The sequence below is a fragment of the Delphinapterus leucas genome, chromosome 11 (genome assembly GCF_059928025.1).
Source record: "Delphinapterus leucas isolate spDelLeu-1000000601 "Yukka" chromosome 11, BTC_Dleu_Yukka2, whole genome shotgun sequence".
Lineage (NCBI taxonomy): Eukaryota > Metazoa > Chordata > Mammalia > Artiodactyla > Monodontidae > Delphinapterus > Delphinapterus leucas.
This window is the reverse complement of record NC_143139.1, coordinates 84,456,084-84,475,073: the sequence shown is the minus strand read 5'-3', so window position 1 is coordinate 84,475,073 and position 18,990 is coordinate 84,456,084. Positions and strand designations below refer to the sequence as shown.

The 18,990-nt window shown below is 45.0% G+C and overlaps 1 protein-coding gene across 1 annotated transcript in view; it reads right to left on the bottom strand.

Annotated features, from left to right (window-relative positions):
- Positions 1–18,990, bottom strand: part of STAB2 (stabilin 2) — a 151,477-nt gene that overhangs the window by 45,389 nt on the left and 87,098 nt on the right. Inside the window, exons 31-39 of the mRNA XM_022600016.3 lie at positions 16,883–16,960; positions 14,726–14,824; positions 14,531–14,638; positions 9,904–10,035; positions 7,106–7,234; positions 5,585–5,641; positions 4,473–4,568; positions 2,710–2,905; positions 1,194–1,289 (exon numbers count right to left, since the gene is read on the bottom strand). Of these exons, the coding sequence (XP_022455724.2) occupies positions 1,194–1,289; positions 2,710–2,905; positions 4,473–4,568; positions 5,585–5,641; positions 7,106–7,234; positions 9,904–10,035; positions 14,531–14,638; positions 14,726–14,824; positions 16,883–16,960 (991 nt within the window). The remainder of the gene's footprint in view (positions 1–1,193; positions 1,290–2,709; positions 2,906–4,472; positions 4,569–5,584; positions 5,642–7,105; positions 7,235–9,903; positions 10,036–14,530; positions 14,639–14,725; positions 14,825–16,882; positions 16,961–18,990) is intronic.

The following is an 18,990-nucleotide window of genomic DNA, read 5'->3' as shown; positions in this document are numbered from 1 at the left end:
GACTTTAGCTTTTCAACAAAATCTGAGTTCACTTGATTTTAACATAACCTGGAGCTTTGGGCAAAGACACTCCTTCTGACAACCCCACATCCCTGGAGCCCTCATTGGGCTGGCAGGCACCTGTGACTCCTCCCCAGCCCCTGCCCCAGGTGAGGGGGACTCTCTGATACCTGCTTCCAGGGGTATCCTCTCCAACCCAGTGTCAGGGTGATCTTTGTAAAATGCAGATCTCATCACATTGCCGCCCTGCTCAAAACCCTTGAATGGCTTCCTGTTGGCTTCGGCAGAAGGTCCGCCGTCCTTAGCCTTTCACGAGCTGACTCCTGCCTACACCTCTAGCCTGTTCTCATTCCACTTTCCTCGTTGCCTCTACATCCCTCCCATTCTGCAGTCCTTTGGTCCTGTAGATGTGCAGAAACTTCCCACATCTTTGGGCTGGGCCACGAGCTTCTTTCTGCCTGAAATTCTCTCCCCTCTCATCACTCTCATGGGGGCACATTAGGAGTCATCAGTGCAGCGTGGGGGGCTGGGGAAAATGAGCCTGCTCAGACCCTACTCGGGGGAAAATAAATTGATACAGTCTCTGGAGGACAACTTGGCAGTAAGCAGCAAAACTTTCCCCCAAACTGCCAACTTCTAACTCACCATCTCAAGGAATTTAACCAAATAAATTAATAAGACAAATGCAAATATATATATGAGTATATATATGAATATATATATATATGAATGAGATACTCACTGCAGCATTGTTTATGATAGCAGAAAATTGATTTTAAGAAGCATGGTACAATCAGATAATCGGATATTGTATAGAAATTAAGAAAAATGATATTTACCTATAATTATTCACATGAAAAGATACTGATTATATATATTGTGAAGTGAAAGAGTAGGTTACAAAACTGTGAGGAGTACAGTCCCATACACACACGTATATACCTAGACCAAGGCTGGAAGGCCAATACACAACACTAATGACAGTTCTGTCCCTGTCTTGGGAGTATGAGTAATTTTTATTTTCTTTTTAATGCTTTTCTTTATTTTACAATCTTTTTGGCTGCAAGTAGGAATTACCTTATCACCAAAGGAAGAAATAAAGATGCCATTTCTATTTTAGAAGGAGAAAAACATGTAGCTGCTGAGAAGTGAGGCTAAGAACAGATCATAAGTACCGAAAGGCTGGCTCTTACCATCGTCACATTTCACTCCTCGCCAGCCCACATCGCAGTCGCAGGAGCCGTCACCCGCGGGTCCTTGACTGCATCTCCCATGGACACAAGTACACGCTGAGTGGAAAAACACCCACACATTGTTAGACTTCTGACCCGTGTTCAACAATTCACTTTACATCTAATACTAAGGTTCACTTCGGTGCATGTAACTCTGCTGCCTGGTTCTAGATGATCGTTGTTGCTCATGGGTTTGGGGGGTGGATTCCCAGGAAGGGCGGGGGCATAGGAGGGAGCTAACAGGTCTGGGGACCGTGTAGCACTGTGGGGCAGTGACCCAAGCAGTGTGAGAGTGTTTTTGGCTGAGGTTATCTGAGGAATCATGGTTATACGGGACCCATTTGGGACACAGCCGTGTTTGTTCCCTAAGAGTAGACTTCAGAGAGAAGCCCACTCGGTTCCTATAAAGCCGGTGTGGCACCACCTTCTTTGACAACACAGAAATGCTGATTCCTTGGTTACGCAGCAACATTGTGAACCTCTTTGAGAACTGGATGAAAGTTAAGGATGCCTTCCTCAGAAAAAAGCATTCAGCCTTGGGGGTGTGCTGGACCCCATGAGGGTCATCTGTGGATCCTAGGTTAGGAAATCCTGCATAAATGCAAGCAGATAATTCTTCCATATAACACAGAAAAAAATCAGCACTATAATGCCAATTATATATTATACGGTCCAATTATAATGACTCAATTATATATTGATTTTGTTTGGCTTGGACTAGCCGTTGAGAAAACAGCAACAGCCAGGTCAAATATGTCGTTTTTAATACAAAGTAGAAAAAAAAATGCTTCGTTTTCCCATCATGGATTAGGAAACCCCTTCTCCACGTCAGCCCGCTCAGAGGTGTGTGTCCCTGGGCACAAGAATGCAGACGACGCCGCTAAAACAGATCATGATTTTTGTGAAAACAACGTAAAGCATGTGGCTGGCAGAGGATGAATCAACAGAGTGACCTTCACCTAAGGGACATGATTCAAGAACAAAGCTTTGGAGGGAGGCAGGGTGTGCGTTCAAATCTCATCAGGTGTGACCTTGGGGGAAGTCATTCAACCTCTTTGCCTTAAGTCCTCATTTGTAAGACGGGGATACGAATACTCAACTATACATGGCTCCTGTATGGATTAAATGAGATGATGTGCACAGATCTGCTTTTCACACGATCAAGCAATGTCCAAAACAGAGCGTACCCACAGAGGACCAGCACACGCAGGCAAATACAGAAATGTGGGTGGGTTGGAGAATGTCAGTGAGCAGATTGGGGAGGGTTGATAAATCTAGGTTAGTAACTGAAAATGTTTGGAATCACTGCCCATTGCAAATTACACAACACAGAAGTTCTTGTAATTCACATGATAATGGGGGGGATTCCAGTCTGCCCCGGAGACAGGCTGGTGAGGAAACACGTGCCGAATCACTCTTTTCTCCTGCATTTCCGGCTGGTTTTGGGCAGCCTGCCTGGGTCAGGGAGGGTGCGCACCTTGGTCGCAGTGGATGCCGTACTTGCCCTCCGTGCAGGTCTCACAGGCTGTCCCGCTGAAGCCCTCTCCACACACACACATGCCCGTGCCATTGACTCCGTCCAAACAGATCCCATTCCCAAAGCAGACATTCTCGGCTTTTCCTGGGCAGGGCTGGCACTGGGGACCAAAGTAGCCCGCACAGCATTCTCTCGTCTGAAACAGAAGGACCAGGCTGGGCTTGGACAAGGCCACACTTCCATCCTTTGGTTTTGTCCAGCCATGGTGTGGACATCCTGCAGGTGGGACCGGATGTGTGTCCGTAGCTTTGACCCCTCATGGAGGGGTTGGGAGGGATGGGGAGAGCAGCCCCCGAGAACCAGGTGAGGCTATGCAATTTCCAGGCGTGCCAGGAGCAGCGTGGAGGCTTCTGCCGAGGAGGCAGGAAGGAGGGGAAGGAAAAAGGCAAGCAGGGGGAGAGGACGAAGAAAAGCGAGAAAGAAGGAGGGGCAGCAGGAACAAAGTAAAAACAATGCAAGTGATGCCAGAGGGGCCCTCGGCATCCCCAAACCTGGCACCTTTGCGTTGTGTGTTATTTCACCTGGTACTGAAGGTTGGGAGGTGGGTGAGACCTTTGACATTCTATGAATACTCTCTTTGGGTTCAGGGAAGCCCTGCAGGATATCTGCTCGCTTGCGCCTGCCTTTATTCTTGAGTGCATTAAAACACAAGATCTCCTGCAGCTGCAGGCTCCGCAACTTAAGGGCCAAATCAACTGCCTCTGCGGGACAGGCAGAGGCTGCGTCTAGTCTTCTGCGAAAGCAGCAGGACAGGACGTTATAAAGGACTTTCCTGCAGATTCCAAAGTAACAGGTCAGAGATGCCTAGCTCTGGGGTCCCGCTTTCTAAATGACCAGGTGCACCTGTTCTTTCTCTGGAGAGCTGCCCATTTCCTGTCTCTTTCGCTCACGGGGCGTTTCCTCTGTTGTGAGAACAGGGAGAGCCTCTTAGCCTCTCAGTCCCTCTATTTCTTTTCTTTTCTTTTTTTTTTTTTTTGCGGTACACGGGCCTCTCACTGCTGTGCGGAGCACAGGCTCCGGACGCACAGGCTCAGCGGCCATGGCTCACGGGCCCAGCCGCTCCGCGGCATGTGGGATCTTCCCGGACTGGGGCACGAACCTGCGTCCCCTGCATCGGCAGGCGGACTCTCAACCACTGCTCCACCAGGGAAGTCCCCCTCTATTTCTTCATCATGCAACAGAATATTGCAGCTTTCACCAATGGGCTGACTTGCAGGGCTGTCCTGAATTTTAGTGCTACCGCTACTACTTTGAATGACAGTGGTAATGGAGATGATAAGGAGGAAGGGGAGGTGGCAGAAAGAATACATGCAAAGGGGGACTTCCCTGGTGGCACAGTGGTTAAGAATCCACCTGCCAATGCAGGTGACATAGGTTTGATCCCTGGTCTGGGAAGATCCCACATGCCGTGGAGCAACTAAGCCCGTGCGTCACAACTACTGAGCCCGTGTGCCACAATTACTGAAGCCTGCATGCCTAGAGCCCGTGCTCCGCAACAAGAGAAGCCACCGCAATGAGAACCTGCACACTGCAACGAAGAGTAGCCCCCGCTCGCTGTAACTAGAGAAAGCCTGTGTGCAGCAACGAGCGGCCAAAAAAAAAAAAAAGAATACATGGAAAGGCACTTTGAAAAGTATAACACATGATTACATTTCTCAATGCTGCTGCAATAGTTAGAAGGCTTATTAAATCATTATACTCACAATGACAGTTTTCACACACTTTGGCTGGCACCCGATGAACAGGGATCGCTTGCCCATGAAATAAATGGTATAGAGACATCTCTTCATCTCTGCACCCTATGAAATAATAATGATTATATCAGCTTTTCAGTTAGAACAAAGCTTTCCAATCTCTAAAAGCAAGTAGGTGGGTGGTACATTGCTGTCTCTCTAACTGAAATGTTCTGGAAAAGGAGGGTGTTGGCTTCTTGGAGCTGTTTCATAAGAAAGAAAATGCAAAATCACAATGTTGGCTGCCAGAATACCAGGTGGCAAAATTCAGATAATTATCCCTTATGGTAGTACTATGTAAAAAGAACTTTTCTTTAGAACTAGCTCAAGTTAGGAAGAATCACAGAGTCAATCAGATGAAAACATCCTTCCAACATTCCACATTGAGATGCGGCTTGGTTTCTGTTTATTTATTGGTTGATATTCTGCCTTGGTCTGAGACAAGATTAAGGCTGCTTACAAAGACTTCTAATATACAAGATTAAATGCAAACTCAAGTGAGAAGAGTCAGCATTGTTAGTTATAAATTACTATTATGCAACGGAAGGTACATGTAATGGTTGGAGCATCATCAGAGCTAGCTTTTGCAATAAACAGCTATAAGAAATATAGATGGGTAGTTAATTCAAAGACATGTCTACCTCCCCGCAGGTCTGTCATGTGTTTCTTAGAGAAAGTTAGTTGTAACTTCAACTGTAAAGGGAATCGGGAAGGTGGGACTCCTCCAGGTTGGATACCGAGTTGGATATGGAGTTTGCCTCCTTTGATAAGCTTTCTTGCTCCTGTCTTTAACCAGCTACTGGAATATGAAAGATGTAGAAAGTGAAAAATCCCTTCCTGCACTGGGTGTTGGTTGAGATGAACCCCTGTTTCTATTTATGTATTAATTAAATTTTTGCTTTGGTCCAAAAAAAATGGATTTAAGACTTTAGAAAGATGCATATAAGGTAAGAAGGTAAGGTTAAATTAAGATCAAGTGAAGGAATGAAAGCAGTGAAATGAGTTGTGCTTGAGACTCATTTTCTAATTTGGACCTCCCTGGGATCCAGAAACAGTTTTATCAAAGCAGACAAAATACTTACTAGTGGTTTAGTTCCAAACGGGCAGATCGGCTGCTGGGGACACTTCCCACACTTTCCCTTAGTAAAACACAACCAGAGTGAATATCTCATGGTTATTACATTTAGTGCAAAATGAGGCTACAAATATTTTCCCGACATGGAGCTGGACGTTTTAGGCTATAAAACTGAAAACCAGAAGCTCGTCTGGTCAACCTCTTTAATGTCCTTTGAGACAAACACTTCAACTACTTTGGGTTGTGGACACTGGAGCATCACTTTCTCTACTATACACTCCAGATGCTCATAATCTTGTAACCTGTGTGGAGGGGGTCTTAACTCACTTAAATCCTAATTCCTTTAACAACAACTGTCATTTATTGAAAACCCACTACTCAGTGAATTGGGCCAGATTCTGAGACTAAAGGATGCATCACGAGCAGCGCCCAGCCATGGGGTCCGCGTGGAGATAACATTCACTATCATAGAAAAAAGAGCACAAGAATGACAGGCATTTTTAAGTGCAGCCTGTTCCTAAAACAGAAGGAGACCAATGTGACTAGTTCTTAACTTGGCACCTACTGGACGGTATTGTGTTGTCGTTCACAGTTCTGGCTCTAGGGCCAGACTGCCTGGATTTGAACGCCTTCTCTGACACTTGCTAGCTCTGTGAACCTGCGGGTGTTACTCAACCTCTCTGGGGCTCATTTTTCCCCATCTGAAAAATGGGCGGAGTAATAGTACCTGCGTTGAAGGGTGTTGTGAGGGTTACCTGAGTTAATACATGTAGAATGTTTAGAGCAGTGCCTGGCACAGAAAAAGTGCCCAGTAAATTTCAGCAGTTATTACTATTATTGAGAGACTCTACACCATCTCATGGACTAAAACGTCTCCATTACTGCATCCTATATTATACTGAAGTGACTCATTTCCATATTGTCTCTCTTGCTAGACCAGGCTTGGCCAAAACCTGTCATGGGTGCACCATACCCCGCCACCCCCCTTCCCGTGCCTATGCTGGGTGTGGCACATTTTCCCTTTGAGGAAGGCCGGTGGCTCCAGAAGCCTCCTCCCTCCACAACATAACCCTCCAGGCAGCCTTTCAAGGCACTAGACTGTGAGCCCAATGAGGGCAGGGGTCATGTCTTATTTATTTTTGTGGAGCCACAGCCAAGTATGCTCCTTGGCATTTAGAGACGTTCATGCAGTGTTTTTTTGTTTCTGGTTTTTTTTTTTTGCGGTATGCGGGCCTCTCACTGTTGCGGCCTCTCCCGTTGCGGAGCACAGGTTCTGGACGTGCAGGCTCAGCGGCCATGGCTCACGGGCCCAGCCGCTCCGCGGCATGTGGGATCTTCCCGGACCGGGGCACGCACCCGTGTCCCCTGCATCGGCAGGCGGACTCTCAACCACTGCGCCACCAGGGAAGCCCGCATGCAGTGTGTTTTGAACTGAACTGAGATACTCTGATAGATGAGTCCTATGCTCAAAATTATAAAAAATAAGCCAGCACTCTTTAGCTCATCATTGGCCTCGGATAGAACTTACTCGTAGGATAGTAGTGTCATTAATGTCACATCTGTTCTTCTGAATTTCCAGAACTTTCCCCAAGCCATGGATCACTCCCTTGTCAGTGGCTACATTGGTGTAGTTTATCGGAGCCTCATTTACGTAGAGCTGTGAACAGAGGGTTAACTGTAAGTTTTTACTACAGTGATTTTAAGGGAAATAAGGACGATGGGGATTGGAGGATATCAATATGACAATGGCTTAGGAGATATTCCAAAATTCACCGGGCAGGTAGCACGGTGTAGTGGAGAGAGCTCTGCCCTAGGAGAGGGGAGTCTGAGTGACAGTCCTGCACCTGACACCTTCCAGCTGTGTGACCTTGGGCTAGTTGCTTTTCCTCTGTGAATCTCAATTTCCCCTTTTGTAAAAGGAAGAGGTTGTTCTAGATAATCTCCAAGGTTTCTCTCCACCCTTCAAATGGTCGGTTTTTATTGTTTAAAAAATTCTGAGTCATGATCGTTATGTTAGTGCCCCTGATAAAATGGCTCCATGGATGACGGATGTGCTTGGCTGTGCTGGTTATTGGTGGTCCAGGAGGTGTGGATGCCTTCCAAAGCCACGACACGGAGAACGAAACTCAGTGTCCTTCTAGCATATCTCTACTTCCTGGTTAATTTGCAAGCACCTCTAAGTAGGGCTAAGTGGCTGTTATATAAGAATAAAAATAACTAGCATATTTGAGTGTTTTAGAGTTTGTAAAAAGTGTTGCACCAGATAGCATTACTTCCCAGTGTGAGGAGACTGCTCAGAGGTCTGCATTACCATACCATGTTTCCCTTGGGGCTTCTTTGGAGTTCATGGTATGTTTGTACTGTCTTTGCCTTGTGTGTCCCTAAGCATCCAAGACATGGGAACTAAATTTCTAAATGTTGCCAAATTAAATTCAACTTTGAGTTGTAACTTGTTTTGTTTTGATTTTTTTAAATGGGAGCATACCTTAATGATTGCTTAGCAAAATAAGTAAAGCCATTAATTCATTCATTAATATAACTAATATAACTGAAAACAAATGGTTGTTTGAAAAATTGGGGGGTGGTGTGTGTGTGTGGGGGGGTGTGTAGCAGGGCTGAGGTTGGGAGAAGAGGGAATTCTTTATTGTACTAAACAGATGTCAACTTCATATCTCATAAGGGTTTAAAAATGATTAACATCTCCCAAACTCCCCACTGCATCAAGATTAAAATGACTCTAAGTGTTTAAATTTGAACTTCCACTGACTGTTAAAGTCCCTGATGATTTACTTGGAGTCAAGTGAATTTCCACTGGATGTTGGGATAAATCACGGCTGAGGTCCACAGAAGTGGTCCAGGGTCTGTGTAGACTTGGAAAAGAAGCAGGGGGCCTTACTTGTGGTGTCAAACGGTGATTGCAAAACAAATTTGTAGAATTCCAAGATGTTGAGCTATTTAAAAATATCAAAATGGCAGAACTTCGGATGCTGTAATACTGTTGATTTGGCATTAGAAAACGTCTGAATCATTTTTATTGTGAGATGTATTCGAAGAATTACAGGTTGCATTAAAATTTTGATCTGAACACAAGTTTACTCATTTAGAGAGCATTTTTCTACATCTTCTTTGTCCTGAGAGTAAATGAGTTATCAATAAAAGCAAAGCCTCTATTGTAAGATCGAACTATTTGTTTACTGTAAGATAAAGCCTCTATTGTAGAAAGGAAAAAAAAAAAAGCTCTAGATCAAAGACTTTCCAAACACATGAAAAATAAATGTGACAGAATCAAAACTGATTCAACTAACTGCATTGGAATATTCATTTCTACATGATGAAAATAAAAGATGACATAGATTAAAAACAAAAATGTAAGGTCTTTACCAACAAAAATTGCCTTACCTGCAAAAAAAAGAAAATGTATTTAAAAGGATCTCCTCAAAATTATTGCACAATAGGTAAGATTATTTATAGGAGTCAGAGGGAAATATTTGGAGGTAGATTATTCCCTAAGTAATGAAGAACCATGAAGATTTTTTTTTAACCCAAGCATGTTAAAAGAAAACCTGTACACAAAATTCACTGGTACCTCAATGATGATAACACTGAGAAAATTATTTTCAAAACTGCACTTGGGACCAATTATTATTGCTTAAAAATTTGCAATTAAACTTTCTTTACTTTAATATAGTGCTGAGTTTATCCTAATCATTTGTTTTTATTAATTTTTCTTATGAGAACGTATTTTATATTGAATTTTATATTGAAATACTTAAAATATGTATATTGAAATACTTAAAATATGTATTTAGTCTCAGTTCTTTCTACGAATTCTAAACACTTTAAGTACTTAGGGGTTGTGTGAGATTAATACTGGAATACTGGTATAGGGGTCAGTTGGTCTGAGGTCTGCAGTCTGTATGATCAAGCAATGATAATAATGTTTATTCATTTAGCTGCTGGAGTCCGTGAGGCTCCTTATACCCTGGGGCCAGTGCCACTTCCTGAGCGTCAGGTTTTGCTGCCGGGTTCCCTTCCCTCTTGGAGGTGGCTTGGGGGCTGTTTGTTTGTTAGGAATCAGAACTGAAGGGCACCTGTGACTACTGGGATTCAATCCCATCGTCAGCCAGGCCACACTGATGATTTGGTGACAGGGAGGGGGAAGGGGAGCTTCCCAGTCTGGCTGAGTCATTACTTTATGGTGAAACACAGACAACCGTCTTCTGTAGAGAAGGCTTAGGAAGTGCTGGGGAGATTATGCAACGCAAAAGTGATGACGGACATGGAGCTAGGACACCCGCCTGTGGGTTTTAATGGAAAGGATCGCACCTGGTCATTGCGGAGGAAGAAGCCAAGGAGGTAGGAGAAGCCCAGCATGGTCTCCTGGTGCATGCCGTTGTGCAAGTCATTCTTCAGCAGTTTCTCCTCCAAGACCACGTGATACTTGAGTACGTCCTCCTCCTGGACAACACACAGAAGGGAAAGTCAACCTACAAACCAGCCGGTCCCCGGGCACTTACTGGGCTGCCCTGATGTCCAGGCACCACGGGGTTTAAGAGCAATAGCTTGTTGAACTGGAAGTTTCACCCGAGGCATCAGGGCACAGTAGATAATAAATACCAAACCCGAGACAGATCACCTTGGGGAACCTGCAGACTTTCCATGTAGGATGGTCAGGAACTCACTATGGGACCCTAAAACCAGGAGTGAGGGCAGAAAAGGTTGGGGGGGGGTTTAAAGTTGATTTCTTTGGTGAGAACAGCTGTGAAGAGAGTCCTCACACCCCAGCCTGCCTTTCACCTAGAGGTCATGAGAGGAGGCTCAATGGGGTATTTCAAAGGGCTTGATCTGTGTCCTCTGCAGACAGGGTAGCCTGTGGGGTGTCACTCAGGCCTGAGCAATCTTGCTGCTGGCAGGTTGACCCCCAGCGGAGGGGGCAGGCTGTCACCGCACGGAGACAGGCCTGCACTCCCAGCACTGACGTGGGACAAGAGAGTACAGGTGTCCTGTGGACCAGAGGGTTGGCCGTGTCTGAGAGAGCTGGTGCCTTAGGTCCTATCCTAGATGGCTTTCTGGAAGGGCAGGCGGGCCTCCCCAAGGGAAAAGCTGGAGGTGGCCTCTGGATGCTGAGGGTCCACTGAGAAAAAAAGTGGCTGCAGGAAGAGAGGCATGCACACAGGTGGGGGGACTGCAGTCAGAGACCACCAGGGATGGGGGGGGTCTCCAAAGAACCATCAGAGAGCGGGAGCGAGAGCGAGAGCGCAATGGCATCTCAAGACGGTACCAGTTAAATAAGAACTTCCTACCCTCTTAACATCTCTTCCCGACCATCAACAGGTCCTAACTGCAAATCTGGTGAGACCAAAGCTGAATTCAGTGAGATCAGGAAAGGAAATAGAAGCGTCATATGGGGAAGGAGAGATGGTGAATTACTGTCTCAGCTCCAAATCACCCTCTACACTGTTTCTGCGGTGGAGCTGGGACCACGGCCCACACTTCTCCTCTGCCAGGTCTCCTGTTTGGCGCCGCCAGTGGAAAGTGCTCGAGGGAGACTGTGAGGCCTGTTAGAGGGATCTCCTCTTCCTGCATGATTCCTGGTCCTGGGGGCATCACCCCAGCTGCACTTCATCGCCCTGCCAGCGGCAGCTGGATCCGAGTGGCAGAGGCCTGTCACTCCCAGACTGGCCTTATCATGTCCCCCTTCCCCCAAGACGCCAGCACCAGCTGGGCAATGGCATCTCCGAGACGCCTGGGTCTTGGATCCCCAGGGACCCTCCTCCAATGTCAGAGCCACAAGCAGAATGGCACCCCGTCCTCAGAGGTCTGCGGTACAGCTCCTCCAGCCTCCTCCAGATTTCTGTCTTTTAGTTGTTCTGACCTCTTTCCTCTGTTCTCCCAGCCTTTGGGGCTATAGATGCTTCTATGCTATCTCTTTTTTACCTTTCAATTATATTTATATAATTTTATACCCAATAAACAATTCATAATATTGAATTCTCTCTGATGTGGTTTCCGTCTCCTGATGGACCTTGATTTTTTTTTTTTTAGCAATCATTTTTACCTTTCCATACTGATTTTTTTTCATGGAAAGGCATTTTATTTTAAATATAGCAGTGTGTACATATCAATCCCAAACTCCCAATCTATCCCTCCTGCCACCCTCTGATGGACCTTGATTGATTCAAGGACCAAACCCCCTCCTCTAGTTTCCTTTCTGGACAAAGCCCAGCATGGAGCAGTGAGGAAAGAAGATTTAATTCTAAATCCAATTCAAAATGTTGATTTTTACAAGGAGATGGATTTTTTTTTTTTTTTTTTACTTAATTGAGACTGTGTTTGTGACTTACAGTGATGATAGGACTTTCTGGGGAAGCAGAAAGGCTAAGACCAAAAGACAGCCCTCAGAATGGGAGAAAATATTTGCAAATGAAGCAACGGACAAAGGATTAATCTCCACAATTTACAAGCAGCTCATGCAGCTCAATAACAAAAAAACAAACAACCCAATCCAAAAATGGGCAGAAGACCTAAATAGACATTTCTCCAAAGAAGACATACAGATTGCCAACAAACACATGAAAGGATGCTAAACATCAGTAATCATTAGAGAAATGCAAATCAAAACTACAATGAGATATCATCTCACACCAGTCAGGATGGCCATCATCAAAAAATCTAGAAACAATAAATGCTGGAGAGGGTGTGGAGAAAAGGGAACCCTCTGGCACTGTTGGTGGGAATGTAAATTGATACAGCCACTGTGGAGAACAGTATGGAGGTTCCTTAAAAAACTACAAATAGAACTACCATGCAACCCAGCAATCCCACTACTGGGCATATACCCTGAGAAAACCATAATTCAAAAAGAGTCATGCACCAAAATGTTCATTGCAGCTCTATTTACAATAGCCGGAGATGGAAACAACCTAAGTGCCCATCATCGGATGAATGGATAAAGAAGACGTGGCACATATATACAATGGAATATTACTCAGCCATAAAAAGAAACGAAATTGAGCTATTTGTAATGAGGTGGATAGACCTAGAGTCTGTCATACAGAGTGAAGTAAGTCAGAAAGAGAAAGACAAATACCGTATGCTAACACATATATATGGAATTTAAGAAAAAAAAATGTCATGAAGAACCTAGGGGTAAGACAGGAATAAAGACACAGACCTACTAGAGAATGGACTTGAGGATATGGGGAGGGGGAAGGGTGAGCTGTGACAAAATGAGACAGTGGCATGGACATATATACACTACCAAATGTAAAATAGATAGCTAGTGGGAAGCAGCCGCATAGCACAGGGAGATCCGCTCGGTGCTTTGTGACCGCCTGGAGGGGTGGGATAGGGAGGGTGGGAGGGAGGGAGACGCAAGAGGGAAGAGATAAGGGAACATATGTATATGTATAGCTGATTCACTTTGTTATAAGGCAGAAGCTAACACACCATTATAAAGCAATTATATCCCGATAAAGATGTTAAAAAAAAAAAAAAAAAAAAAGGCTGCGGGATTGCCTGAGGGCTTATCCCAGGGCAGGAGAAGAATATTCCCCACTGAACAGGTTCAAAGGGCTGGGGGAGGGCTGGGGGTGAGGAGACACAGTAAAGAGGACTTCCACTTCCATCCCAGGAGTCCTGCTTGCTCAACACGGCAGTTACAAAAGTCTAACCCACGGTTCCTCCCTTCACAGAGTTTTCATCCAATTGGAGAGCTAAGACACACCCGCCTGAAAAGACAGTTCCTTATACCAGGTGTGTAAGTGCTGAAGGGCGTACTAATGGTCTGAATTCAGAGGCAGGAGAGATTTTCTGCAGCTCAGGGGCCAGAGCCAGCTTGTCTGAGGAGGTGAGACTGGACTTGAAGAATGGGTATATGTACAGCTGATTCACTTTGTTATAAAGCAGAAACTAACACACCATCATAAAGCAATTATACTCCAATAAAGATGTTAAAAAAAAAAAAAGAATGGGTGGGGAGGTTTCAGGAGGCATCGAAGGAGGAAGGGCAGCCTTCCTGATTGAGGGGGCGGGTGTGTGTGTGTGTGTTTGTGTGTGTAGATAGGAGCAAAGTACTAAACATGCCTTTGCTTTCTTTAGGGTCTGTATGACATCACTCTGGTTAGACCACATGGTATCTGCAGAGAATGGATGGGAGAAAGCAGTGGGCCCAAGGGTGGCTTAGCGGGACTTCAAGTATCAGCCCCCATCTCCTTAGCATCCTCATCTCAGTCACCCTATATAAAGAGAGAAGTGAAAACAGCGTGCTTGCTGTGCAATTACAGCTTTAAACTTGTCCTGCCACTGTGGGGCTGGGTGCGGGGCACCCCTGGGATCCTTCTAAATGGAAATTCTGGCGCCAGCACTGAATAGAAGGTAATCGTGGCCAGTTTATGGAGACCGTAAGAACCTGGGGAGGTAGCTTGGACTTAGTCATTCAGGAAATGGAGATCCACCCAAGGGTTTTGAGCCAGAGAGTGACAGGACTGGAGCTTTTTATTATTTCACAAAGTCTTTTGACAAGTTCTGACTGTTCAGCCCCAGATGTTAGGAATCAGGGAAGACAGAGGCGGGGAGAATAGGAGGAAGACAGAGACAGTGCACTCCCTCTAGGTCCCAGCTGCTGACAGCTCACTGCATGGGACCAGGGAGAAGCCAGGGAGGGGAGGAGGGGTGGCCATGAAGATGTTTCCAGGTTCCTGGGATGCCTTCATCCTTGTGTATGTGAGCCTGAGTGTGTGCTTCCAGGGGTACGAACTCAATATATGAGTAGCTCTGGCTTGGGGGAGGTTCGGGTATGAGAGAGTCTCTGCTCAAGTTTATGTTAAATATCTGGATATCGACAAAGAAGTTTTGATGAAAGAGTGAAATGGTACATGGTTGATGGACTGAAAACCTTTAAGTGTTTGAATTTCCAGGAAATAATTTCCCAGGTTATTATTGCTGATACTACCAGAGTTGTGACCTTCTTCTCCCGGATGTAACTCTCAATGGCGTCGTTGTTTGGAGCAAACACTGTGTAAGTGTCAGCAGCCTCGATCGAACTTGCCAGATTATGTTGCTGTGATGGAAAGAGACAGGAGCGCGTGAGGGACTTCTGTTCCCAGGTAACCCGAGCAGAGGGTCATGCAGAGGACATGGTACTTGCAATGATGTAGCCCCGGAAGATGGAATAGTCAGGCATCTGGTCCAGCCGGGTGAGTAGGTTTGGTAAGGAGCCAGTTAGACCTCTTTGGGGAACCAGAACCTGGGAAAGGAAGCCCCAAAATTCTGTTAGCCTGCCTTGGTAGGACTTGCTGCTCTCTAGTACATAGGTTCATGTCACATAACAATACGTGATCATGAAGCCTCTGCAAACAGAGAACAAGGTACCTTTTCCTTTGATCGTTTGCAAGACCAAAGAGGTGCACAGTTTGGGAAGTGAAGTGGGTTGGATTTCAGCCCTACTCCACCACCAGACCAGGTACCTCTAGGCAGGGAACAACCTGCACAACTGTTCATGGTGGCCCTAACAAAGGGGACCACAGCGCCCAATGGACAGGTAGAAAAGAAGCTCCTTAATGAGCCACTGCAACCCAGAGGCTAAGCAGGGAACTTGAATCAGTTGACGCACAGCCATGGATCTCTGTGTCCACATAAACTTCTTCCTCAATCCAGCTACCTAGCCATGAGGACCCTCAGCGGCCTCCTTTGAGAAGTGAGGAGAATGGCACATACTTTCTTAGGGTTGTTATAAAAATCAAATGAGATAATGCAATACATGGCACTTGGCACAATGCCTGGCACCTAGAGGGCTGTCCATCATTCCAATATTACTGCACACAAGGTGGGGTGGTAATGCTGATGAGGGACAGAGAAGAGATGCAGCTCCACCCCTCCAGGACATGCCATTATATGGGGGCTCATGACCTATTCCATAAAGAACTATCAAAACAAGGGGGCACAGTTATGCCAAATGAGTTCTATACTGAGAAATCCCACGGGATTTCAGAGGAAGGAAAAGGGAATAAAAATGACATTTATCGAGGTCTCCCTAGGCAGCAGTGAGAGAGAAGGTGTTGTTTAATACTCGCAGGGAAGAAAAATGGGGCTCAGAGAGGTTATGTAACTTGCCCAGGGTTACACAGTTAGTTAAGTGCCTGAACGAGATGCTGTATGATTCTAGAACTTACCCTCTTGACACTATGTCAACCTCGGTGATATGGGCTGCAGGGATCAGGGATGGCTTCACAGAGGAGGTGGGACTCGACCTGACCCCCGTGATAATAACGCTCAGTGCAGGACATGGGTTGAGGTGCCATTTTACTAATGAGGTTTTGTTAATCAAAAATGTAAATGAGAAGAAGAGGTAATTTTACACTTTAAAAAAAAATTTTTTTTAGTACTTTGAAAAGCCAGTATTGGAGAAGAAAAATACTCTAAGTAATATTGCTTTCTGATAAATGAAGCCATAAGCCCAGTATAGTTCCCTGCAAATGACCTATCACTTGCTCAAAAAGTGGTGTATTTTTTAATGCCTCTTGGTAATACAAGAGAATTGCAAGGTCTTTGCAAATTGTTGCACTCAGAAGTCTTATAAGAAGCCTCTCTTTTCTGAACAGAAACAGTTAATGTGTTCTGTAACTTGAAATAGAAAAGTATGTAAGTGCCAAGTGAGAATAATTTTAGTTAAAATGCAATTAGTTAATTGTCTTTTCTAATCTTCCGCTTTTCAGAATTTCCCAATATACCCTAAATTCGAACTTTAATTTTAAATGAAGATATTAATATAGTAACTGAAAATTATAGGATAGTTTAAAAGCTAGTTTCCCATTAAACTTTTTTTTTCTATTTCATACCTTTGAATACTGTTGAATTGCATCTTAGAAGAAAATAAAAATTCTACAATACCCTTCCTACCCTTTTCCATTTTTTTTTCTAGGGCACAATAATGCAGAGGGGAGAGGACCAGTGACACATAGCCAGTTGCCTCTCCTCCAGTTCTTGATTATATCCAATCTGGGCATATGGACTTCCCAATACTAAGGTTCCCGTGTGCCTTGTAAGATGTTCTGATAACTAAGAAATATGATCTATGTGGCCACACATTATACAGGACCCACTGCAGGATATAGGCTGAGTATATAGTAACTGAGTCTTACTGAATGAGTAGAGCCTCAAAATTGTTTTAAAATAAAAATAATGAAGCACAATACAGGTTGTTTTTATATTAAGGCTAAGTATTTTTTCCCAAAAAAGATACTGCACAGGAGGATAAATAACAAAAGAAGAGATTCAACATGTGCGGGAGGAAGCGATTTTGTACCTTGTTGATGATGTGTATCACTCCATTTGTGGCTGCATTGTCACCATCAATGACGCACGCTCCTTCGATTGTGATATTCTGTAAATGCACCACAGTGAGAAGGTGAGTCCCTATAGAGTACACCCAGGGATTGAATTATTTCTGGGTTTCCCACTTTTTGAGTAGTAGTGACCTTCTCACTTTTGGACCATGACACAAAGTCAGAAATTTTTAAATTGAGAGCCTTTTGATATTACACACACACACACACACACACACACAATTGAAATGAAATAATACTTTCCTCTATCATGTGGTAGGCACCTGATCATCGATTCTACTCTATTTCATTCTATTTCATTAAAAAAGTGCTGGGGACTTCCCTGGTGGCACAGTGGTTAAGAACCCTCCTGCCAATGCAGGATACAGGTTCAATCCCTGGTCCGGGAAGATCCCACATGCCACAGAGCAACTAAGCCGGTGCGCCACAACTACTGAGCCTGCGCTCTAGAGCCCACGAGCCACAAATACTGAGCCTGCGTGCCACAACTGCTGAAGCCCATGCACCCCAACTACTGAAGCTCGTGCCGCCTATAGCCTGTACTCCGCAACAAGAGAAGTCCCCACTCGCTGCAACTAGAGAAAGCCCGTGTGCTGCAAAGAAGAACCAACGCTGCCAAAAAAAAAAAAAAAAAAAAAAAAAAGTGCTGGCTGAGGCTCACTAAAGTGACCCTGCAGTTGGAAAAACACCACAAATAGTGTTGTGGGTTGAATTGTGTCTCCAAAATTCGTATGCTGGAGTGCTAACCACCAGTGTCTCAGAATGTGACCCTATTTGGAGACAGGGTCTTTACAGAGGTAATCAAGTTAAAATGAGGTCATTAGGGTGGGCCCTAATCCAACATGACCGGTGTCCTTATAAGAAGAGGATATTTGGGCACAGACAGCTATGTAGAGAGAAGACCATGTGAACATGAGGACGGTCATCTACGAGCCAAGGAGAGAGCCCGACGTCAGTCCTCAGAGAGAACCAACCCTGCCCACACCTTGACCTTGGATTTCGAGCCTCCAGAACTCTGAGACAAAAATTTCTGTTGTTTAAGCCACCCAGCCTGTGCTTCTTTGTTATAGTAGGCCTAGCAAACTAATAGTTACTGACTTTTCAAGAATATTAATTACACGGGGAAAGGAGCTAAGTAAACCCAAATGCCCTCTCACGCAGCCACTGAAAGGAGCTAAGTAAATCCAAATGCCCGCTCACGCAGCCACCAACCAAGCATGACACATCTGGGCTCTGCTCTCTCTGGTTTCCTCTCCTCTTCTCCCACCACTGCCCTTTGTCTGAAATTCCTCCTGGGAACCCTGGGTGCAGAGGGGACTTGCCTCACCCTGAGCACATCAGCAGAGGTCCTGAAACAAACATTCCTGGCTACCTTGCACATCTCTTCTGGTTACAGGGAGACATTTATATCAGGCGTATGAAAGAACCCATTACAACTGTGTCTTTGATGGTTAGCTGCTCTAGCTCACAGGTCTTGATTGATTTACCTCTGAATCTACGGAACCTGGGATGAACCTTCCCAGGGTGGGTGTTCAACTAATGCTTGCTCAGAGCATCAGTGATTTCAAACACCAATGGAAAACCACCCATTGTCTGATACATGCATGTAACGTTCTAGAATTATTGTAATAAAATGTAAAGAGTCCATGGGACTTTATGTAACTCTTTTCTGCTTTCTAAAAGGAATGATCTGATGAAGCACATATATTTAGGTAATACTAGGCATAGAGCCTTTTCACAGCGCCACCACTGATGGGTAGGTAGGCAGAAATGCTTTAGAGCTGCAGTTCTAGAATATTCTGACTCTGGCCCATGCTCCATTGATGGGGCAGTTCTCATTTCCCAGTAGAGTCTCCATTTTCATCTTGTTCAGTTCACAGAAAGAACTTTAAAACACTGCCTCATTCAGCAGGGCAGCCAGACTTCTGCACAGAAAACTGAATCCAAGTCCTTGAAACACTATAGAAAAAGCCAGAAGGTGAGCTTCTACAGGGCTCTGCTCTCCTGTGTACTGTCCTGTCTCCAACACTCAGATCAGTTCCTGGAGCATAGGAGGTGTTCAATAAGT